This window comes from Xyrauchen texanus, chromosome 20 (genome assembly GCF_025860055.1).
Source record: "Xyrauchen texanus isolate HMW12.3.18 chromosome 20, RBS_HiC_50CHRs, whole genome shotgun sequence".
In the NCBI taxonomy this organism is placed as follows: Eukaryota; Metazoa; Chordata; class Actinopteri; order Cypriniformes; family Catostomidae; genus Xyrauchen; species Xyrauchen texanus.
Genome location: NC_068295.1, coordinates 6,994,850 through 7,020,377, shown reverse-complemented (window position 1 = coordinate 7,020,377; position 25,528 = coordinate 6,994,850). Strand labels below are relative to the sequence as shown.

The window sequence follows — 25,528 nt, the reverse complement described above, 5'->3', positions numbered from 1 at the left end:
GAAGTTGCTTTTTCAGAGCTCAGGAGACTTAGTGGATTTCTCAGTGATGTGTCATTTACGTATCAACTTTGTCTCCTAAATAAAAATTTAAATAGACACAAATGGGACAATTGTTGACATATGGTAAAAGTATATAGCTATAGTTACAGACTTTTGATTGCAGTCTTTGGTATCTCGACAGATCTGAACACATCTCTTCTAGGGGAGACACATGGGAGATTATTGGGGTCTTTCTCATTGGAGATTGAGAAACATCTAAGAAGCAAGACACTGAAGCAAAAGTCTTAATTTGTTTTCCACGTAAAGGGATTTACTCACCCTCATGCCATTCCAGATGTGAATCACTTTCTTTCTTCTGCTGAAGATTTTTATAAGAATATCTGAGCTCTGTAGGTCCATACAATGCAAGTGAATGGTGACCAGACCTTTCAAGCTCCAAAAATCACATTAAGGCAGAATAAAAGTAATCCTGTCACAGTTTGTCTCCACCGTGTTCAAGGACTCTTATTTTGAAGTTTTCTCCTGCACTAAGTTTCCCAGAATCCACTGCCCTAATCACTTCTTCTGTTCATCGTTATCCCCACCTGTATGCCATTCCCTCATTAGTTTCCATGAGTATATAAACCCTCTAGTTTTGTTCATGATTTGTCAGTGCTTGAAGTGAAGTGTAATGTTTGAAGTGTTATGTTGAGCTAAGTTTAGATTTAGCGTTTGTTCCGCTCCTGTGACTGTAATTAAAAGTTTGAAAGATTCACTCCTGCGTCTCCTCTTCCACTCCTTGGAAACAAAACGTTACAAATTCTTTTGACTCCAGTGGTTCAATCTATGTCTTCAGAAGCATTATGTTAGGTGTGGGTTTGAAACAGATCAATATGTAAGTCCTTTTTTACTACAAATCTCCTCTTTCACTTGAAAGTGTCTTCTGAATTTTATAAAAAGATAATTTTCATATTGAAATCTGTGTCTTTTGATTGCGGACTTTAGTATATTGACCAATCTGAGGACAGTTTGTGATCTTATCCAGATCTCTTCTGAAACTCTAGAGACATATATGAGATTCCTAGGGTCTTTCTCTCAGGAGAAAAATCTGAGAAGCAGGATAATTTGCTCTCAATTTACTTTCAATTATATACACCGCCGTTTAAATGATCTCATTTGTAACTTTTCTGTCCTATGTGCAGTCCTACTGCACTGTTTGTCTGCAATCTTTTGTTTGTGTATTAGTAATAAAGTGGGGTGTGTGATGAAGGTGTGGTGTCCCCAGGCCCATGTGGGCCCCAGAGGAGCTTTTGTGTAGTCACAGGGGCTGAAAGACTATTGATCTAGCCAGGGATAGATGCCCTCTCTGAGCTGATTTACTGGCCCCAGTGGTCTCCTCCTTAACACACCAGCAGCTTCATAAAACACTTGGCTGCCAGCATCTCTACACAATCACATCTCATACTCACTGTCTTTCTCTCATTCTCTTTCTGTCTGTTTTTTTCTCTCTCCAGCATGCACACACACACACTCATCTCACACATACTCAGACCGAATGTATCCTTGCCCTGAAATAAGCTAGAGGCAGCGCAACTAATTGTGTCTCGAAAGGCATTTTTAAAATGTCCAATGCATTGGTTCACAACCTTTTTTTGATGAATTGAGTTGGATGCATATGTAAATTGACTCGTATCTACAACAGTATGATTATCTATAACATCTATAAAAGTAAACTTTTTTTTTTTCCTACATAAAAATTGTTTAGCCTATTGTTTTGAATTTACACTTCTATTTAATAAAAAAAATATATTTTGCATTTTCCCTTTTGAAAATGTTTTATTAATTAATTATTTTTATAGTTTTAATAATGGTATTTGTAAGAAGACCATAGTAAGCAAGCACATGGAAGCATGGATCTTCTATACCATGGTAAGATGCAACATCATTTCTATAAAAAAAAATGGCATTTTTTTAATTATAAACAGTAGACCTACTCTAAACACATGTAAAAACAATAAATGCAAAATATAAATATGTATAAGTGGACAAAAATGGATTATATTCTAATGAATTATAGTGTTACTATAGTAAATTCAAGGGTGGTGATGTAGAATTCTGTGCCGAATTCAAATGGTTTCCTCTTCTTGCACCTTGCTTCTTACTGATTCTCACAGAGCTATGCATTTAAGAGCTCGAGATCGGTCTCTGAGTAAAAACGCACCTTCTTTGCCTTGCGCTGCTCTGTCCATTTAGCCGTATCCACCTACAGAGCCATACAGGTGCATTAGCCGAAGTTGTGACTTCTCCTGTCTATTTGATCCTGTTAAACCAGCTATTTCAGATGCATAGCTAGACTTCAGAATCAGATGAACTGCGGTACAAATGTGTACCAACCTGTATAATTGAGTACCAACTCATACACTCCAAGTCTAGATAAACGTTTTAAGAGGAACTTGATGATAGATTTGATTATTATGAGTGATAAACGCCCCACATTTGTAACCTAATGTGCCCCTCTCTACTAATTTGCTTTCAGCACCCCTGGACACGCCCCGGGGGGGCCTTGGTCTAATGCATAAATATATATATTACATAAATAGACAAATGTATATTATTATAATATAAAAGAGCAGCCCTTGAGGCTACAGGGATCCAGCTTTGCAGCCTCTGAGCTTTCCAAAGTTGAGTAGCTCTGGTCTAACGCAATAAATATGACAGACTCCAGGTGTCTCGAGAAGCGTTTTTAAAAGTTTTATAATTCTTTGTTATTGACAGTGTTGTCTAAAAATATTGCTTCTTAAATGTAATCAGCTATGAATTACAAATTCTTTATATAATCATGTAGATTACACTTTTAGATAATCTAATCCTATTACTTTTGATTTCTTTTGGGTTACTATTGGGTTAATATTTTTTATGAAAATATAATGGTTAATTTTAAATGTATTACCAATTAACACTTCATTCATTAAACATTAGTAAACATAAAATCAAACAACTTACTATTTGTCAGTTGCTGAGTAAAAAAAGTGCTTAAATTGTCATTAATATGTATGTAGCTCAATATAGAATAAAATGAGAGCATGCTTGTATTATGAATTTTAAATGAATTGTTGTTATTAGAAAATTTGTAATAAGGATTGAAATCAATAATGAAAGAATGATGTACAGATTTCTTTAGATATGCACAATTTGTATTTCTACATAATTATTCATGAGAAGGTGTGGCCTTAACCTAAAAGATAGAACCTCCAAATGCTTCTTAAGATTGGATGCAGAGTGTAATTCAGTGGATACATTTTTATAAGATTGCATTGGTCATTAGTCAGTTACAAGTTATCTTCCCACATGTGTGCATGGTTTACCTGGTTATGTCCGGCGCACATTTTTCAGGCTCTGGCTCAGACCTCACTTTTAAAATGTGTGAGGATAATTAGTAAGTAATGCGCTAGTTATTGCCTTTAGCTGATTGGTGACGTAATCAATAATGTAATCCTATAATCCACAAAGATATGATTGTAATCTGTTTATGCACATTATAAAATGTAATGTAATCCAATTACAAGTAAACCTACTCGATGTTTGTAATCTGATTACATATTACATGTAAACCGTTACTAATAAGCACTGAGTATACTTCCTACTTCCAAAACATGATCTCTTATAACATGGAAGCTGTATAATTAACATAACTACCTTTTAAAGCAGCATTTGCATCGGGAGCACAATTACAGTATAATGCCTTAAAATGCTGCCTACTTAGACAGCTTACTAGGTTTTGGAACAGTGCTACAATGGCATCCACTGTAATTTGTATGTTTTAATTTAAATAAGTTCCAGCATCGTCCAGTGTGGCGACCTGACTCAACTGTGTTGTTTTGTCCTGGTATGTTTCTGTTTGTGTAGTGTGACCAGTGTTGTACCAACAACATGACTTACGTTCTTTGAAATAAAACATTCTTTGCACTCACTGAGACGGGCCTGTGACCGAGAGAGAGAGAGAGATAGATGAACCCGGAGGCACATTGCTCTTGTCACTTCTTCTCGGCTCTGGGGTGTGTTAATGTGCAATGTATCAGTCATAAGCATAATACTGGCCTCACAGAGGCCTAAATAGCATCATCTATCAGCCTAAGCCAAAGAGAAGCAGAGAGAGAGTGAGAGTGTCACTGCTTTACAGATACACAAAGCCATCATTTTAAGCATCATAGTCATGTTCCCGATGTGAATGGAGTTCTGAATAATTATTCTGCTTTCTAATATCTATTTTTTGTCAGATTTTAAGGCAGCATTGCATATCGTTCTTGAAGAAGACAATCCCATGATGACATAATGTAATGTCAATACATTCAATAATGAATAATATAATGGAGAAAATTGACTGATTTACATTATAGCTATTTGTTTCTGCTATGTATTTTTCTGCATATTAGTGTATTGTAAAGCAGTTCAATGGAAAGGAGGAGGCGAGAACCGGCGTGGCGATATAAACAATATTTTAATGATTAACTTAAACAAAAGACAAACACACACACATCTCTCTCGCCCACACCACCGTCCGCAATCGGCCTGTATCCCTCTCTGAGGCTTGATAGCCTGATAAGTGACCGGATGTGTAGAATCACCGGCCCCGCCCTCCGCCCTGTCACATGTATCTTATTGTTTGCTTAGCAACATGCTAATGCCAAACTCTATTGAATTCACTTATGAGTCGAGTCGCTTGTGCACTTCACATGAGGAGCGCTATTTTAAGCCATGTCCACAATAACAGTTTTGTTTGAAAACGCATTATTTTGCTAAATGGAAAAGCCTCTCATCCACACTAGAAAACGGAGCGTTTTGAGAATGCTCTCCATTACCGTGTACTTTGGAAAACTAAACTCACAGGCCACTTTATTAGGTACACCTGTACATCTACATTTGTACTTATTTGTGTGATTATCTAATCAGCCAATCTTGTGGCAGCTGTGTAATTTATAAAATCATGCAGATATGGATCAGGATCCTCTAGTTAACTTTCACATCAACCATCAGAATGAAGAAAAAAATGTGATCTCAGTGATTTTGACCGTGGCATGATTGTTGGTGCCAGATGGGCTGGTTTGACTGTTTCTGTAACTGCTGATCTCCTGGAATTTTCATGCACTACAGTCTCTAGAGTATAAAGAGAATGGTGCGAAAAACAAAAAACATCCAGTGAGTGGCAGTTTTCTGGGCGAAAATGGCTTGTTAATGACAGAGGTCAGAAAAGAATGGCCAGACTGGCCCAAGCTGACAGGAAGGTGACAGTAACCCAAATAACCACACGTTACAACAGTTCTATGCAGAAAAGCATTTCTGAAGATACAACACGTCGAACATTGAGGTGGATGGGCTACAGCAGCAGAAGAACCCTCTGGGTACCACTACTGTCTGCTTAGAACAGTAAACTGAGGCTGCAGTGGGCACAGGCACACAAAAACTGGACAGTAGACAATTGGAACAACATCACCTGGTCTGATAAATCTGGATTTCTGCTGAGGTACACAAATGGTAGCCCCACTACAGCCTCAGTTTTCTGTTCTTGGCTGACAGAAGTAGAACCCAATGTGGTCTTCTGCTGTAGTAGCCCATCCACCTCAAGGTTGCAGATGTTTTGCATTCTGAGATGCTATTCTGCTCACTACAAATGTATAGATTGGTTATCTGAGTTACCATAGCCTTTCTGTCGAACGAACCAGTCTAGCCATTCTCCGTTGACCTCTCTCATCAACAAGGCATTTTCGTCCACAGAACTGCCGCTCACTGGTTGTTTTCTGTTTTTAGAAGAATCTCAGCTCCGCAGATGTCCTCACAATGCAAGTGAAAGGGTACCAACATTTTGAAGGTCCAAAAAAAGGACATAAAAGCAGCATAAAATGAATCCATTTGACTCCAGTGGTAAATCCAAATCTTCAGAAGCAATATGATGTGTGGGTGAGAAACAGCTCAATATTTAAGTCCTTTTTACAATCAATTCCCACTTTCACTTTCACATTCTTCTTCTGTTTTTTTGCAATTCGTATTCTTAATGCATATTTCCACCTACTGGGCAGGGAGGAGAATTTATAGTAATAAAGGACTTAAATATTGATCTGTTACTCACACACACCTATTATATCACTTTTGAAGACATGTATTTAACCACTGGAGTCTTATGGATCACTGTTATGCTGCCTTTATGTGCTATTTGGAGCCTACAATTTTGGTACCCATTCACTTGCATTGTGAGGAACTACAGGAGATACTCTTCCAAAAATCTGGTTTGTGTTTTGCAGAAGAAAGAAAGTCATACACATCTGAGATGGCTTGAGGGTGAGTAAATGTAGAGAGAATTTTAATTTTATTGTGAACTGTCCCTTTAATGACATTGCTGCCAATGCAGAGTGTTTCAGAATGTTCGCTGAGGTTTTATTTAAGTTAGGATGCTATAGAAGGCAGCTGCTTATGTTGCACGGCAGATCACTTGACGGTTAGTGCCACAGTTTGTCTTGCAGATAGACATCCCCTCACAATTTTGCTCTCCCCCTCAACATATCCCACAATCTCCTTGTGCTCAGAGACACAACACTGACTCAGAATAGCCATTTGTTCCCCAGCATCGACTTTACTGACCACACACTGTGAATCCCTCCATCCCTAATAAGAGAGAGAGAGGTCAAGTAAGAGAGGGGGAAGACTTTATTATAAATGAGTGTAACGTAAAATGCGTAATATGCACCATCTTCAACCAAATTATAACTCACACTGAAAGCAGCATAATTTGCATAAATCTCATTATAAACTGAGAAGGCAGTTCATAAATCCTTCCATTAATTAGAGGTGTTTTCATCTCTCTTTCACACAATATTATGTATTAATATAAATTTGGTTTAAGTACTTGACCTTTTGGGTTGCTGGATGTATTTGGATATGGCATAGGTGCTTCTATTAGTCCTTCTGTGTGCTTATTGTTTAAACACACCTCATATTTTTTATGTATTTGTGTGTGTATCGTAGGGTTTGCATGACTACTCATTTTTTCTAATTGACTAGTTGGCGAGTAAATGTTACCATATGTAAATAACTCATCACGTTGTGTGCAGAATCCGCAGTCTGATGGCGATGTTGCAGTTGAGAGACACTTGCATATTCCTCCACTGTCAGATTTATGCTGCTTTCATTGTCATAATGGGCCAGAAAACGAATCTACTCGCTTATAATTTGCCTCTGGATGGCACTTGCTAAGCTTCAGGGGTCGGTTAGTCTCAGACCAGTTTAAACAAACTCATTGCATCTTGGAAGACTGGTGTGCTTTTAAAATACTGTGTGTATGCAAAGTGCTCTGGTTTCACTTTTTCAAATTCATTGTTAAAGCAAATATATAAATATATTGCAAATATATTGTTAAAGGTTAATGTACAAAAGCTCTACAGGTTTACCTTTCTTAGATGTCTGTACTGTATGTACTAATTCAGGATTAGGATCTGTGTAGTTATAGAAGGTACATGTACAGTAAGTGCTTTGGATATGTTCTAGAATGTGAAACCTATTGAAATGATTCAGACCAGGGCCGTTTCAAGGACTTGGGGAGGTTTGGGGCTTAGCCCAGCCCGGCCATTAAAGTGGGTGTAGCTTTGGCTGACCCCCCCATCTAGTTTAAATAAACACGCTATACCTTCATTTATTTTAAATGGCACCTTACTTACAATGAAAGTACAGTGATTCCCACATGATTTTATGAGAGTATGGGGGCAAACCTCCAATCCTCTTTGGGGGATCGGGGACATGCTTTCAAGTTAAATACTTCCATCTGGTCCACTTTGAGAGCAAATTTATGAGGCTAGTGTTGTGCTCTTGTAAACAATTTTGTGCTCTTAAAGCTGCAGTAGGCAACATTGAAATAAATTGAATTGTGAGAAACAGCGCCCCCAATTCTTTCCCATATACATGATGCTCTTCACCCCCAACCAGGGTTTAATTTACAGAGCCAAGGCCTGCCTCACTAAAAGCGATTGGCTAAAATTAGCTGGATTGACACTACCCGACCCACAATTTTCACTCAGAGCTAGAGACTGTGGTGCTAACTAATCTCTCACAGTGCCTCATTTAACTTAGACACCATGTCTCTTCCTCATCTGGGTTTTGACATCTCTTAAAATGTTTTTGTTTGCTCAATCTGAAAAGCAGGGTAAAAACTAGGGATGTCAGTTTCAGCTTTTTATCTTTTAATGTTACCTCAGACTGCTAATGACAGCTAGCTAGTGAAGCCATAATAGTGGTATACATTATGCCAATTAAACTAGTAACACTAACGTTAATTTCCGTTAATCATCACGATTGTAACTTCGGCAATAATATTATCTGTTTGCTATTGCGCACTGAGTAGTGTATAAATGCAGTGGATACATTTAATGTTAGTTAACGTTAATTACCTCAAAGATTACCTCCTCAACCAAATAACGTTAGACGGATCCAGGAATACTCCAGTGCATGTATCTGCGAGTGTGTGTGAGCGCATGAGTTTACAGCAGCGGGTGAGGAGCTGACTGGTGCGTGAGAGAGAGAGCGCAAAACACAACCTTTTATTTTATATTATTATGAGACTGAGAAGTGCAAAAATATTTTAGATGAGAAGTGTAAAAATGTTTTTGGTTCATTATGAGATGGGAAACACTGAATTACATGTGTTGTTCATTGGAAATTTCAATGAGTACCTCAAAAATGGCTAATTTCCTGATTTATCATTAAACAGTAAAACAATTTACTCGACCGCATCCAGGAACTACACAGGGGCGGAAGGGCATCTTTATAAAGACGCGTCCTGAAAAAGACATTCAACGCTGCTGTGTATTGCTCTTTTAGAGAAATAAACTCTTTTAGGAAAATATTCTCTTTTACAAGTGATGTCGAAACGCCCAGGGACAAAGCTGCACTGCTGTGCAGAGAAGGAGAAAGCTGCTGATATGCGCCGTAGATCCAACAGTATATGCTCTTGTAGAGATGAAGTGAACAGTCTGTGAATGCAGCTTGGACAGACGCATTTCCCTCCCTTTATACCCGTATGTCCGCCAATTTCTCATTGGCCTTTTCTCAAGTTCAGAGATGCGCGAGGCTCTCAAGAGAGACCCCTATTGTCGCTTCTTCGACACAACGTCGAAGTGATCGGCAGACTGGGAACACTCACATTTGCAATAAAATGTCATGGAATGCATCTAAAATGAATATACTTTAAATATGCTGGCTTATTAATGTATACATTTCACTTTGTAAGCATCTGGTTCTCTTCATTCTATCTCCCTCCAAAAATTCTTATTTTATTCCACTATATGGCAGCAAGTCCTATATGCAGATCTGAAATGTAGATGGCTCTAACTTAATGTTTAAGTTAATCATACACAACCCCAATTGTTTCTTATAATATCTAGGCCTCTGAGTGGACTAGAAGCTCAATCTAGGTATCATTACAAAGCTGAGATCCCCCCGTTTTATGTATAACATTGCCATCAATAGTCACTTACATATATTTTGGATTATTTGTTGTGCATGCTTTTCCTGATGGACAGCATATTTTGTTCTGGACATCTAAGATAAAACATTGGATTATTCACACAAGCAGGCTTGTAAAGGTATAAAGTTTTAGCTATTTTGGGTTTACAGCAGTAGTGATCAGCAAATAAATAAAACATTTGTATTTGACAGAAGTCATATTTCACTTTGAGATTCATTTGAAAATCTTTCAAACTGTGGTATTATGGCAACAAAATAAACTGTACAGTCACATTTCTATCAGAAAAGACTTGGGATTAATAAGGATGTAGAAATAATTATATAATTTGCCACTAGCCCAGTCCTATGGTTTAGCGTTCTGATACATGGTTGAACATCACATACTGCCGGAAGCATTGACGGGGTCGGTGGACCTTAACCCTGCCCAGGATGGGACCTAAAATGGTGGGGATGGGGTGGAGGGGGGTGAAACAAAGGAAGTAAGCAGCAATGAGAAACACCTAAACGACCTTATAAAGCAGAGGCTATGTTGTGATTGGATGAGGTGTCTGATAAAAATGAATCCCGAGATCTTCCTGCTAGTACTACGCTTACACTTACATTTATGTCAGAATTAGGTTACATTTATGTTGTGCCATACCCTGCAGAAGGGTAGGCTAGTACGTGATAATTTATTATTAGCCCCTGCCTGATCTTCTGTAAAGCTACTTTGAAACGATGTGTGTTGTGAATGGCGCATACAAATAAAATTGACTTGACTTGACTTGACTTAACTTAAATGGGTGAGCCTTGTTTGTGCAATATCTTTTTAAGAAGGGTAAACAACGCTTGTAAATGAGCCCTTGCTCTGTGATTGAGCCTTTGCGAAAATGCCAGGCATAGTTTGTGCAATACCCCTGCAAAAGTACAAACAACGTTTCCGTTGGGCCCTACAATATGGGTGATGCTGCTTGTGCATACCCTGCAAAAGGACAAATTAAATTCGGTTTGAACCATACCATAAGGGCAACACTGTTTGTACATGCCCTTGCATATTGCGTTTGAGCACTACGGGCGAGCATTGTGATAAGGGCGATCATTGTTTATGCAATACCCCTGCAAAAATTAACAGTTCTTTGACATGTGAGGGGAGAATAAATGCTTTATTTATCAACCACATTTGCAATGTCATGGGATGCTTGGAAGCCCGACCCGAAAGATATGGCACAGTTGCGGAGCCTGAACAGCACGTTTGCACTGCTTAATAGATGTACTGAGCCGGTAGCAAAAACATGCCACAGTTGCGGCACCTGGACATTTGCGCTGCTGAGGAGATAGATTGAACCAATTATCAGTTGCGGTGAAACATAGAAAAAAGCTTCTTGATTGCATTGCATATGGCCCTTATGAAAAGGGTGAGCATGGATGCACTTAACAGAGAAACAAAGGGAAAATTACATGTGAACTTTATATTTAATAAAAAAATCTGCCAATGGAGTAAGCAAAATAAACTTCTTTCCCTTTGAATTGGCAAACAGTTTTTTTCTTAGATTTATCTCAAAACAAGACTTTATGTCAGATATTATGCCAGTTTGCTTGTCAATTAAATAAGTAATGTTCTAAGAATGTTTAGATATTTTTACTTGAAACGAGACAAAAACACTTGAAAATAACTTTTTTGCAGTGTAGAATGAATCCCGAGATCTTCCTGCTAGAACTACACTTGCACTTGCATTTCTGAGAATGAGAGCTTTTTTATATACACGATTTGTCTATTTAATGCTTTTTGAAAGACTTTTATATTCATAGTAATATTTCTGCCACATTACCTCTAAGTGCCGCTGAATTGCAACACGGATGTTTTCGGGCCTTATTTTGTTATTTATGTAACATAAATGCAGAAGTGATGATTATCTATGAAATGTTCAGATTCTAAGATTTTAAACTATACCACATGACTTATGTATCCGGCGACTTTTTAAGCATAAACATTTCCCGCATTATAGCGCCCCTTTTTGGACCAGCAGGCGGGTTTGCAGAGCTGAAGAGGTGTAATATACCGTAATCAGAGACTTTCCATCACAGATTTTCTGTCATTATTTACTGAGGTTGTGTGAGAAAAACACGGATGTGTTCAATTTGTACAGGATTACAATCTCAATGTTCGTCTATGTACCTAACCAAAATTACTTGCTAATACACTGGGATGCAGTTTGTGGGCAGAAGAATTTTCCTCCTGCTGTTGCCATAGAGAACACACGCAACACATATCACATGATCCACGACTAGATGACACATGCCCAAAGCATGAAATAGTGGTAAAATTAAACTATTTGCTGCCACCCCTAGTGTATATGAATGTGAGCTTTTTTCTGACACTACACTCAAAGTGCTTTACAAGGTGAACAGGGGACTCCCATCTACAAACACCAGTGATGTGACAGGAGCCATAGTGCACCAGTATGCTCAGCACATACCAGCTATTGGTGGAGAGGAGAGAGTAGAGTTATTGAGCCAATTAATGGATGGGAGTTATTAGGAAGCCATGATTGATAAGGGCCAATGGGGGAATTTGGCCAGGATACTGGGGTTAAACCCCTACTCCTTTGAAGAAGTGTCCTGGGATTTTTAATGACCACAGAGAGTCAGGACATCAGTTTAAAGTTTCATCCAAAGGGCAGAGCCTTTTTACAGAATAGTGTCCCTATCACTATACAGGGGCATAAGGACCCCACACAGACCACAGGATGAACACCCCCAGCTTGGCTTCCTAATACATCTTCTAGCAGCAACCTTAGTTTTCCCAGCAGGTCACCCATCCAGGTACTGACCATGCTCAACCCTACTTAGCTTCAGTGGGCAACCAATCTTGAGCTACAGGGTGATATGGCTGCTGACAAGTGTGTATGTGTGTTATGACCGTGGAAGCGATTCTTTGTGAGCTCTTTGTTGACCTTTGTCATTAAAGTAGTATTTGCAGCATCAGGTGTCTGGCACTGTCACCAGAACTAGAGCTGGAATGAGTCATGGACCCCCCTGCAAGGTGTCTTCATAAAAACACACCTGTTACTGAACATATACACACATAGTGTCCGTGTGTTTGATTTATAAAGAGTTTAGAGGTGCTAAAAGATGTTTATGCAGAGGTTATATTGTGGCAGACTCTCTCACAGTGAGATGTTTAAACTTTTGAAGACAGGGAATGAGAGAAAACCATGAATTCCCTCCTGGTTTATCTTCTGTAATATAATATTATCTAACTTGTAATTTTTTGTCACTCTATGTGTGTGTGTGTGTGTATACAGGTACATCTATTACACAGCTACAAGCGGTCGATCCGGATGGCGAGCCGTTGATTTTCGGTGTGGTCGGGGAAGAGGCCATGCGCTACTTCGCTGTGCAGCAGATGACCGGGGTGGTGTGGCTAAGACAGCCACTCGACAGGGAGGTGTGGAGAATTATGATCGAAGGATGAAATAAATAAATGACTGCACCGTTGGAAACTGACATTATAGATATAATGTTGCTGTTTGTTTTTCTCTATTCAGACTAAGTCAGAGATGCAGGTGGAATTCTCTGTCAGTGACAGTCAAGGAGTGAGTACATTGCATTAGTCATATAATGTAGATAGTATCTATCTGTCTCTCTGTAATGCCTTTAAAACAGTCAAACTTTTCTAAACCTTTTAGACAAACGTTTAAAGTTAAACTTTGCTTTTCAAGTTATGATTACTGCTAACCCTAACCCAAAGCCTAACCAGGACCCTAAAATAAAATGTTATTCATTTATAGATTAAAAAAACATTTTATTTATTTATTAATAATTTTTACATTAGAGGACGTTAGAAATAGGATATTTGTCAGATTTATCCAACTTCTTTGGACAGTTGTCCTCAAAGTATAGCCAAGCAAATTATATAAATAATAATAATAATAATAATAATTAAAAAAAAATCTAAAGTACATTATTACAATTTAATGTTAAAAAAAGTTGAATGTTGGAAAATCTCTTAAACTTTTTGTCCATATTTGTATTTAATTTAATTTCACTTTTAGGTCGTCAAGGATACGGTGAACATACAGATTGGAGATGTAAATGACAATGCTCCAACATTTTACAACCAGCCCTATGCTGTTTCAATACCAGAGGTAATATACAACATTTTTTACTTAAAGTCAACATGAATGCCATTAGCAACCCATCTGATTTCTGAAATGTGACATATTTTGAGTGAAACAGGATATCAATGAGACAAAATGTAGGGCAGGACTGTATTTCAAAATCTGGAATTGATTAGATCATGAAAACTGGGCTTAAAGAGATAGTTCAACCAAAAAGAAAAATTCTCTAATAGTTTACTCACTTTCATGCCATCCCAAATGTGTCTGACTTTCTTTCTTCTGCTGAACACAAACAAAGATTTTTAGAAGAATATCTCAGCTCTGTAGGTCCATACAATGCAAGTGAATGGTGGCCAGACCTTTGAAGCTCCAAAAGGACACAAAGGCAGCATAAAATTAATCCATAAGTCTCCAGTGTTTTTTTATACACTGATCAGCCACAACATTTAAACCACTGACAGGCGAAGTGAATAACATTTATTATCTTGTTACAATGGCACCTGTCAAGGAGTGGGATATATTGGGCAGCAAGTGAACAGTCAGTTCTTTAATTTCATGTGTTGGAAGTTGGCAAGCGTAAGGATCTGAGTGACTTTGACAAGGACAAAATTGTGATGGCTAGATGACTGGGTCAGAGCATCTCCAAAATGGTAGGTCTTGTGGGGTGTTCCCGGTATGCAGTGGTTAATGCATACCAAAAGTGGTCCAAGGAAGGACAACCGGGGCGACAAGGATATAGGTGCCCAAGGCTCATTTATGTGTGGAGCGAAGGCTAGCCCGTCTGGTCATATCTCACAGAAGAGATACTTTAGCACAAATTGCTGAAAAGTTTAATGCTGCCCATGATAGAAAGGTGTCAGAACACACAGCTTGCTGTTTATGGGGCTCCGTAGCCGCAGACCGGTGAAAGTGCCCATGCTGACCCCTGTCCACTGCCGAAAGCACCTACAATGGGCATGTGAGCATTACAACTGGACCATGGAGCAATGGATGGAGGTGGCCTGGTCTGATGAATCACATTTTCTTTTAGACCATGTGGATGGCCGGGTGCGTGTGCATCGTTTACCTGGTGAAGAGATGGCAGTAGGATGCACCATGGGAAGAAGGCAGGCCAGCGGAGGCAGTGTGATGCTCTGGGTAATGTCTGCTGAGAAACCTTAGGTTCTGGCATTCATGTTGATGTTACTTTGACACATACCACCTTCCTAAAGATTGTTGCAGACCATGTACACCCCTTCATGGCAATGGAATTCCCAGATGGCAGTGATCACTTTCAGCAGGTTAATGCACCCTGCCACACTGCACATATTGTTTGGGAATGGTTTGAGGAACATGAGGAAGAGATCAAGGTGTTGACTTGGCCTAGAAATTCCCCAGATCTCAATCAGATTGAGCATCTATGGGATGTGCTGGACCAACAAGTCCAATCTATGGATGCCCCACCTTGCAACTTACAGGATTTGAAGGATCTGATGCTAACATCTTGATGCCAGATACCACAGGACATCTTCAGAGGTCTTGTGGAGTCCATGCCTCGACGGGTCAGAGCTGTTTTGGTGGCACGAGAGGGACCTACACGATATTAGGCAGGTGGTTTTAAACTTGTGGCTGATTGGTGTAATGTCTTCTGAAGCAAAGCAGTCACTTTTTGTGAGAAACAGATCAATCCTTTTTCATTATATATTTCCATTTTCACTTTAAGAATGTGAAAGTAAAGGTGGAGATTTTTAGTAAAAAAAGGACTTAAATATTGATCTGTTTCTCACCTACACCTATCATATCGCTTCTGAAGTCGTAGTCGTATGTATTAATTTTATTCTGCTATTATATGCTTTTTGGAGCTTCAAAGTTCTGGTCACTATTAATTTTAATTGTATTCACTTGAAGAGCTGAGATAGTCCTCAACAAATCTTTGTTTTTGTTCTGCAGAAGAAAGTCACACACATTTGAGATGGCATGAGGATGAGTAAATTATGAGAACATTTTTTATTTTTGGGTGAACTATTCCTTAAAGGTATAATAGGATGGGCTGCAAATTAAGAGGGATTTGTGATGTCAGCCAAAATGGAAAGTAATTTCAGAGACGAAATTGTTGCAATATGTTTTTACGTTCCTTTGCATATTGTGCATATTCCTTAACATATTGTGAGAAAACACAAAACTATTGTGAAGGGACGCAAAACTATTTCAAAATATAAATACCCTCCTTGTCCTATTAGATGCTCCTTATTTTGTTGTTCCAAACCCACATGACTTTCTTCCATGAAACACAAAAGGAGATTTTAGGCAAAATGTTAGCCTCAGTCATCATTTGCTTGCCTTGCATCTTGTTTCCATACAAAAGAAGTAAAGGATAACATTTCAAGGAAGAAAGTAAGTCAAAAGGATTTGGAACAATATAAGGGTGAGTAAAAGATGACTTAATTGTAATATTTGGGCGAACTATCCCTTAAATCATGAGTAGACTTATTTAAGATTTGTGGTTTATGAGAATGAGTTTGTGGGGTACTGTGTTGTATGTTTGGAATTCAGAAAGCATTGTAAGATTTTGAATTCTCTTTTTAGATTTCTCTTGTGTTGTTTCTCTCTCTGTTTTTTTTTTTGGGTCTCATCCCCGACTGATACCAACCCCCCCCCCCCAATCTTGTTCTGCCTGTCCACACTCTCCCAATTATCAACTCATTCCTTTCTACTTTTCCCATCATCTCTCCGGCCTGTCCCATTCTAATCCTTGACATGAGGTAATTTGGTAAAGGAAAGTAGACAACTCTCTCTCTCTCTCTCTCTCTCTCTCACACACACACACACACACACACACACATGTTGTGTTTCCATGTTTTATGGGGACTTTCCATAGACATAATGGTTTTTATACTGTACAAACTTTATATTCTATCCCCTAAACCTAACCCTACCCCTAAACCTAACCCTCACAGAAAACTTTCTGCATTTTTACATTTTCAAAAAACATAATTTAGTATGATTTATAAGCTGTTTTCCTCATGGGGACCGACAAAATGTCCCCACAAGGTCAAAAATTTCGGGTTTTACTATCCTTATGGGGACATTTGGTCCCCACAAAGTGATAAATACACGCTCACACACACACACACACACACACACACACACATACACACACCTCAGCCAATGTTTATTTTGTGTCTATCCATCCCACACTCCTCCCCACATCAAATCTTCAAAGCCACACTTATTTTTTGTTTTAATCCTTGACTCTGAGTACATAAAAGTAGGGTGAGAGAAAGACAGAGAGTGAGGATGAGAGAGCTGTATTTAGCTGTTGTTGTTTACCCGGGCTTGATGATTAAGCTCTCTGCAGTTTGGAGGACAGAGGAGGACAATCATGTTTGGCCAGTTACCCATAATTCTCAGTCTTCTTCAGACGTGCGGAAAACTCAAAGAGATTTGTATTGTACATTTTTGATTCGCTCTGAAGAGTTATTTCCTTTTTAGGTACGTTGAATCATCCTGTGAGCTTGTATAGTTTCTCTTGGTCATAACAGTATAGAGGTGTATCTCGCGAAAACGTGCAGGTCATATTTCATACATTTTCCACATGAAAAGAAAAAATTATGATAACACTTTACAATAAGGTTCCATTAGTTAACATTAGTTAATGCATTAGGTATCATGAACTAACAGTCAACAATATATTTTGTATACAGCATTTATACATATTTGTTAATGTTAATGAATAAAAATACAAGTGTTCATTGTTAGTTCATATTAGTTAATAGTGCATTAACTAATATTAACATATTCAACTTTTGAAATTAATTAAAATTTTTGAAATTAATTAATTATTTTCATGGTATTTTTTTATTGTCAGTTCATGTTAACTAATGTTGTTATCTAATGTTAACAAATGGAACTTTATTGTAAAGTGTTACCAAAATGTGTGTGTATATATATATATATATATAATTCAATGAAGCTGTCAGCTGAGGACATGTGAGGCATCTATTTCTCAAACTAGAGACTCTGATGTACTTATCCTCTTGTTTAGTTGTATCTGGGACTTCCACATCTCTTTCTGTCTTTGTTTGAGCCAGTTGTCCTTTGTCTTTGAAGACTGTAGTGTACACCTTTGTATGAAATCTTCAGTTTTTTTTTGGCAATTTCAAGCATTGTATAGCCTCCATTCCTCAAAACAATGATTGACTGATGAGTTTCTAGAGAAAGCGGCTTCTTATTTCAGGCAACTGACACCTGTGTGTGTGTGTTTGTCTTTTGGTTCAATTCTTCATTAAATATTATTTATATTATCAAGCCGGTTCTCTCCTCCTCCTTTCCATTAATCCCTTTACACCTGTCTTAGCAACTGTTGCCATGTGCCTTTTCTCTGACAAGTGCTTGCTTTTTATTGTTAACAAAAGTCTATTGGAGTAATGATTTGAGAAGTTTGATGTTGAATTTTATTGAAATTATCTAAAACATTTTATAATTTTTTTTGTTGCTCTGTCACATGTAATAGTGACACAAGGTAACAAGAGAGGATACACATAGTGTTTTTTTCTTTCTTTTTAAAAAATCTTTAAAAAACAAACTGGAGATGAGCATGCTGGGAATTAAACTGTGTTAGCCCTCATTACAAATTAACATTAACATCAGCAAGGACACCTACATACCCCAATGTAGATAGTGATATTAAAAATGAAAAGAAACATAACTATTCCCATTAAATATAATGAAATGTGATGTGTTACACATGGAATTCTGTGAATGCCCAGAATAATATAACAATAATTTACTTTAAAAAGTGCATGTACTCTCTTGTTAAAAAAGAATTTGTTACCATTAATTATATGGTAAAAATCATACTTCTTACATTACATTTTTTTAATATATTCTAATTTTGTTTCTGTATATTTTAAGGTATCTACCCATTAACAAATTAATGTTTTTTTTTTTACTGTAGCATTTTTACAGTCTTTTACCATTAAAATTACAGACATATTTACAGTGCACGTAAGAATATTATACATTTTGTTTATGAGAATATTTTGCCAAAAACTGCGCAGTTGACAGCAATCTCTCATTCATTACTGTGTGAAGCACTGCAAAGCTTGTCAGAGCGAGCAACGATCAATTGACCCTTTGCTAAGATCCGCCCCCTCTGATTACCATTTTTGCTGTGTAACACAAAATAATTTTAAGGATCTTTAAGCAGCTCTTTTCCTTACAATGTCAGTTCATTGTGGCTGTGTCTGTCAAGCTCCAAAAAGTACAAAGAAACACATTTAAAGACCAAGTAGTCAAAATGACTTGTATGCTATATTTGTTGTCTTCTGAATTCTTGCTATTTTGTCTTTTTGTCTGTGCGATAAACAGATAGAAATTTACATCATCGTTCACTTAAAATCTGACCCTATGCTATGGTGCTTACCAATACATAATATCAAGATGGACACCATTTTTGATATGAAAGCTACGGCAGAGGGGAAGATTTGCAGTGAATTTTGAGAATTCTCAGTTTTGGGTACACTATTTCTTTAACCTGGCAAAGAGAGAAGTGAAATAGACCCTCCCCCACCTCCTATTCCTGTTTTAAAGTCTTTCCGTTTCTGCATTTTGATGGCCTCATTACCTCCGCCGACCTCAGCAGACCTCTCTTGGTCTGAGAAAACACACTGCAGCGTCACTCTATCAACCTGTCAGTCAAACTGTATTCCACCAATCAGGGATTATCCTTCACTGCGCAGAGAGAAAGAAAGAGAGAGAGAGGATGAGTGGGAGGAATAGTTTGAGAAATAGTGTGAGATAGTAGGAATATCTGTGTACAGTTGGATTAAAAAGAAATTTAGGAAAAGGTAATTTTTTGTTTTCTTTCAGGAGAACAAAGACAGAAACAGAAATAAATGGCTGTTGCTTTGCTACCCTAAAATCACACTTGTCCCTGTGACAAAGAGCACATTTATGAAGTTAGCAAAACAGTTGACATCTCTCATATTCGCTTTGGAAGTATAGAATCAATCAAAAGCATCAAATAAAGGTGCACTCAGTAACTTTGTCTTTGTGTTACTTTGGACACTCACCTACCGGCTTGGATGCAACATAATTTAAAATCAATTCAGTAGTTCACAAGTTAATGTAATCCTGCCATGATGATAGTGTTTGGCTCGCTGTCCCTGGAGGAGGGCTTGAGGCTCAAGACTTGACCCAAGCTTGAATACCCCCCCGGACTTGTTGAGTTATTAATGAAAAGTTGGGAGGAGTTTGGGTGGTTGAGGGATGTTGGAGGAATTGTCGCACATGGATGTATTAAGCAGCTGTTTATATACGTTTACTCTGGTGATGCTCCTCCCGAACTTTGTTATGAAACACATTTTTTTGAGGCCATTTTAGAAATGTAGTATTCACAATCAGCCATGATTACTTTAATCAAAGAGTGAAAGTGTCCAATAACAGGATGGTTACTGAGGTTAAGCAATTAGTATTCAGTTGGTCATGTGATTCTTGCATGGCAGCCCCCATGTGTGGACCCTCTTCATGTAGAATAAAACAGCTTTCATAAGGTTAATGGTATGGAGTCTTCATTTTAATATGAGTTGTCATGATTTCAAAATTATATTGTTTGGGTTCCCATGGTCATGGAAAACTGGTAGGGAAAATTGTGAATTCCAGGTCTGGAAGTCATGTAAATTAATACAATTTTAAAAAGTAATGAACATTTGTATAGTCAATATCATTTTCCAGCTATGCTCATCTCTAAAATTTTTCACAGGCTAGAAATTGCTCTTTGTGAGTGCAATATCTGTAAAATGGTAAAAAAAAAAAAAATCCTTAGCTGCTGTCTAGTAATGCCACTGGTGAAAAGGCTGGATGAATACCCTGCATATATGATGATGATCATGTGTGTGTGTGTGTGTGTGTGTGTGTGTGTTTATGGGCCTATAATTGGCAGTGTAATTTGTTGGGCAGTAATTGTGGGCAGTAAATGTCTTATGAAAAAGAACAGGTGGAACAGTATTGTCTCTGGCAGTTATAAAGAGCTTCTTAAATGTACTGCTGTATATGTATGAAAGCATACATATGTGTGTGGCAAAACTGTAGTTTGCAGTTGTAATGAATACTTTTAACCAGAAGAGAGGAGAGGTGCATTTATATGCTGAAGAGTGAACAGATCCTGCAAGAAAGCTTTCTGCTATTAGTGTTATAGTGTAATAGGAAAGGATGATAAATAACTCTCATTAATAATCCTCCGTGTGTTGGCGACTCAACACATTACACCCTGCGTATGAGAGTAAGCAGGTGCTCCTGAGTTTATCGTCACTGAAAGATACCCACAATGTGTGTTTTCATTTCAAATAAATTTTAAATCATGTGATCCCAGGGCATTACACCTTGACTCTGCATAAACTGTAAGTTACAGTGCCAATGCCTTTATTTACACTTGGTATTTACAATGATTTTGAGGAGATTTCGAATATCATTGTAAACAGTGTCCAAACTTGACATAACAACCTGTCACACAATGAATAATAATAAAAAAACAATCTTTCAGTGTGACATTGATAGGTCAGAGGTGTTCTCATTGATCTCTTTATACAGTATTATAATACTGTAACAGATAAAGGATGGCCAAGGAGGAGGCGGGAACCGGCTGAACAGTAAACATAAAGTTTAATGGTAAAATTAAACCAACATAAAACATAAATAAACACATGCAGCGTGGCTGCGTGCGTCTCTCTCTCTCTTGAACTGGCACCTCCAGCTCCCCTTTATCTCAATCTCCCGCTGATCAGCTTATTCAGCACCAGCCATGCATCATCACAGCCCGGCCAAGCCCTCCTCCTCATCACAAATACATTTTATAAAAGGACTGAAAATGATTAGAGCTGGCAAACAGCTCAAACGATAAATAAGCTTATCTGTTTATGTTTTCTCTTTCTATGCATGTGTTTGAACAATCAGTGCTGTCAATGCTACTCTTAGTCATTTGGGAATCCTGCTGCTTTGCCTTCCATGGCCTGTAGGCTATATGTATGTGCTAAGTGATCAAATTGGAACCTTCTGGGATTAGTATAACAACACAATTAAAGACGTTAAAGCATAAACATCATTCAATTTCATTCAATAAAACTTAATTTAAGGTATACTCTCATTTTATTATCATGCATAATTTAGTTTTTTCTAGTAATTACACAGATGAGCCAAAACATTATGACCATCTGCCTAATATGCTGTTGGTCCTCCATGTGTCACCAAAACAGCACCCGACCCGCCAAGGCATGGACTCTACAAGACCCCTGAAGATGTCCTGTGGTATCTGGCACCAAAGCATTAGCAGCAGATCCTTCAAGTCCTGTAAGTTACGAGGTAGAGCCACCATAGATTGGACTTGTTGGTCCAGCACATCCCACAGGTGCTCAATTGGATTGAGATCTTGGGAATTTTGTGGCCAGGACAACACCTTGAACTGTTCATCATGTTCCTCAAACCATTCCCAAACAATGTATGCAGTGTGGCAAGGCACATTCTCCTGCTGGAAGAGGCCACTGCAATCAGGGTATACCATTGCCATGAAGGGGAGTACATGGTCTGCAACAATGCTTAGGTAGGTGGCATGTACCACATTGATGTCCACATGGCCAGACCCAGGGTTTCCCAGCAGAACGTTGCACAGAGCATCACACTCCCTCCTCCGGCTTGCTGTCTTCCCACAGAGCATCCAGGTGCCATCACTTCCCCAGGTAAACGGTGTGGCCATCCATGTGATGTAGAAGATAATGAGGCTCATCGGACCAGACAAATTGCTTCCACTGCTCCAACGTCCAGTTCCGGTGCTTGCGTGCCCAATGTAGGTGCTTTAAACGGTGGACAGGGGTCATCATGGGTACTCTGACTGGTCTGTGGCTACACAGCCCCATAGGCAGCAGTGTGCGATGCACTGTGTGTTTAGACACATTCCTCCCATAACTATTATTACAATTTTCTGTGACTCTGCCACAGTAGACCTTCTCTCGGTTCGGACCAAACGGAATAACCTTCACTGCCCTCGTGCATCTATGAGCCTTGGGCACCCAACACCCTGTCGCCGGTTTGTGGTTTGTCCCTCCTCAGACCACTGTCGGTAGGTACTCACCACTGCTGACTGGGAGCCTTGCCGTTTCAGAGATGCTCTAACCCAGTTGTCTGGCCATAACATAATCAATGTTATTCGCATCACCTGTTAGTGGTCATAATATTTTGGCTCAGTGTATATCTTTATTTTAAGGATGTTTAGATATTTTTACTTGAAAACTAGACACAAATACTGAAAATAATAAAGAACATATTCTCGTTCTGCAGGGGCAGTTTCTGTTTGTGGTGACCACAAATTGGTTAGGGTTGAAGAAAGTGTACAATATTGGCTTTTGAAATCCTTTCCTCTCTTTCTTAGCTCTCGTTAATGAATATATGCTTGGCTGCCACTTAAAGTGAGTTTCTGTTTGGCTAATTATAGACTGGTATGAGCTAGTGTGTTGTTAGCATATTTACGTGTGAGTGTGTGTGTGTGTAATGGATTCAGTTTGATATTTGATGTGATTTGGCTGCAGTTCACACAAAATGTTTAACTTATTAGCTTGCATTCATCTGCAGGAACACACTTTGCATTTGCAGCTTGACCTCAAAAAGAGAGTTCAGATCTTCCAGCAGTGGTGAGCAGCCTACTGTGTTTAGACTAAATCAATGTGTCATTTCCCCACTGTCTTTTGGGACTTTCAAACATTCCGGCAATTGTTCAGGAGCTAGAGTTGAAAGCTATTTGTTATAAATGTTGAACAGCCCCTTTTATTTTGGCAAAGATCAGTTGATCTATTGTTTTTAACAGCCCTCGTGTTGGAAGCACATGATACCCACAAATTATGTCTAGCTAGGCAAGTTAGTTTAAAATAAAGCCAGAATTATCATCCTTAATCCAGTCAGGATTATTGAATCCGAAAAACACTCATAAAGGATGAAGCAAATTTTCCAGAATATTATCTTGCTAACAAGATATAATCAAAGGTTTGATAGTAATGATAGGGGCCATTGCTGCATGTCATACAATGTTGAGTGTAATAACTGTTTTGGGAGGAAGCGTACAGTATTAAAAAACACTTTGAAGGGTGAGCTCAGCCCTGTCAGAAAAAAAGACATTTTTTGACTATTTTCATTCCCAAACCTGCCAAACATCCACAAAGTGAAAGTGCCCGCTTTCAATTTACGTTCAAAGACAAATGGAGCTGCAGGAAATGAAGCTTGGTGGTGGACAGTGATAACATGGCCTCTTGATACGTTTGGCAGAAAACGGACTGCCAAATGTAAAGCAGGGAGTGTTTAGGGAGCAGAGTTGGTCTCCCATGTCACTCATTACTGAATTCTCTGTTGGAGCGGTAAAATGGAGGCATTATTTCTGTTGCTCTCACTGAAATCTATTATGAACACACAAACACACATACCCTCAAGGAAGATAGAGAGCGATTTCACAGCAACTCTAAAACTATGAGCTTTGAAATGAGAGAAAAGGGTAGAGAAAAAACAAAAGAGACAGAGAGAAAAGAGGAACAGAGATAGGAAGTAATGCTCTCAAATACTTAGCATTTTCCCTTGTGGAATAGATGCATTTTTCACAGACGTTTGTTTGTGTTTATGCCATCTGTGTGTTCATTATTGCTAGAAATCACTTGCTAAATTGGCTCTATTTCTTTGCCCCTTCTGATGTAAGATTCCCAAACCCAGTCCAAGGTTATGGAGATGATGTGGTGTTGTCATCGAGGAAGGAGAGTGAAATTACCATCATGATCTCATGTAGAATCTAATTCTTACAGTGATCGGGATTGGAAGTGAAGAGTACCAAATACGCTGTTCTTATGAAAGGCGCAGCAGAGGAAACAGGTGGAACAAAGCTAAAAGTGACAAGCTTCCTGAATTCTTAATTCATGGGGAATGCCTAAAAGTATATGCCTGACGTGAGAACTATTGTTATCTGGGTCATAAATTTAATGTTGCAGGAGACTGGGAGGAACAAATCAGTGATATAACTAATGAATGCGTAAACAGGTTGGAAATGATTGATACATTCCCATTACCCTTGATCATGAAACTACAGGCTGTCCTGGAAGTTGCGCTCATTGAAATTCAGCACTTCTTTTGTAATGTACAAATTTCTAAATGTAATCTTGATGAGCTGGACAATAAGACTGTGAGTTTTGTTCGGAAATGGCTGGGATTAAGCACTCGGACAATAACCATTATCTTTTGCAGTAGGCGGGCTGGTCGGCTGGGAATCCCTTACATCGAGTGGCTTTTAAATGCGACCAGAATAAACCACATTCTCCGTGTGTTAAACAATGTTGCTCCAGCCGTGTGTGAATTGGCTTTGCTTTTTCTAGATCTAGCCAAACTAAAGTTTCATGCTCTGAGCAACAAGAGAGCAGTTTCTTTGGGGGTTTTGTAAAGAAGGCCAATGGGAAACTGGATTTGCACGCTGCAGGGTTTGGTGTGCACTCGGACTGGCCAGATCTGAATGAACATTGCAATAATGCGCATATAAAACTGACCTGGACAACCACAGGTGGTCAGTCTTTGGAAATAAACAACAATGATTACCAACACAAACTTAGTTGTCGAAGCATTGATTAATGAAAATGAAACTACGCAAAAACAAAATGTACAAACGTCCAGACCTGCAGTACTAGGTCTTTTTCAAGCATGGCTGCGGCACCATTGGACCAATCTGAGACTGCAGGGGAAGTTGGCTTGTTTGCCGTTTGCAAACCATTCACTTTCACACACACGGTTTTCAAGAATCCAGTGCTGGATGTACAGATTGTCAAATTTAAAGTAAAATCTCGGCTTCAAGTCCTTCCTACAAAATACAATCTGTCCATTTGGTTTCCTGCACAGCACAATCCATTCTGTCTGTTACATGATTAGAAGGAGAAAGAGTCAATGCTAAT

At 38.5% G+C, this 25,528-nt stretch overlaps 1 protein-coding gene across 1 annotated transcript in view; it reads left to right on the top strand.

Moving 5' to 3' along the window:
• Window positions 1–25,528, top strand: part of LOC127660306 (cadherin-23-like) — a 227,864-nt gene that overhangs the window by 34,279 nt on the left and 168,057 nt on the right. Inside the window, exons 3-5 of the mRNA XM_052150444.1 lie at window positions 12,771–12,913; window positions 13,014–13,061; window positions 13,521–13,613. Of these exons, the coding sequence (XP_052006404.1) occupies window positions 12,771–12,913; window positions 13,014–13,061; window positions 13,521–13,613 (284 nt within the window). The remainder of the gene's footprint in view (window positions 1–12,770; window positions 12,914–13,013; window positions 13,062–13,520; window positions 13,614–25,528) is intronic.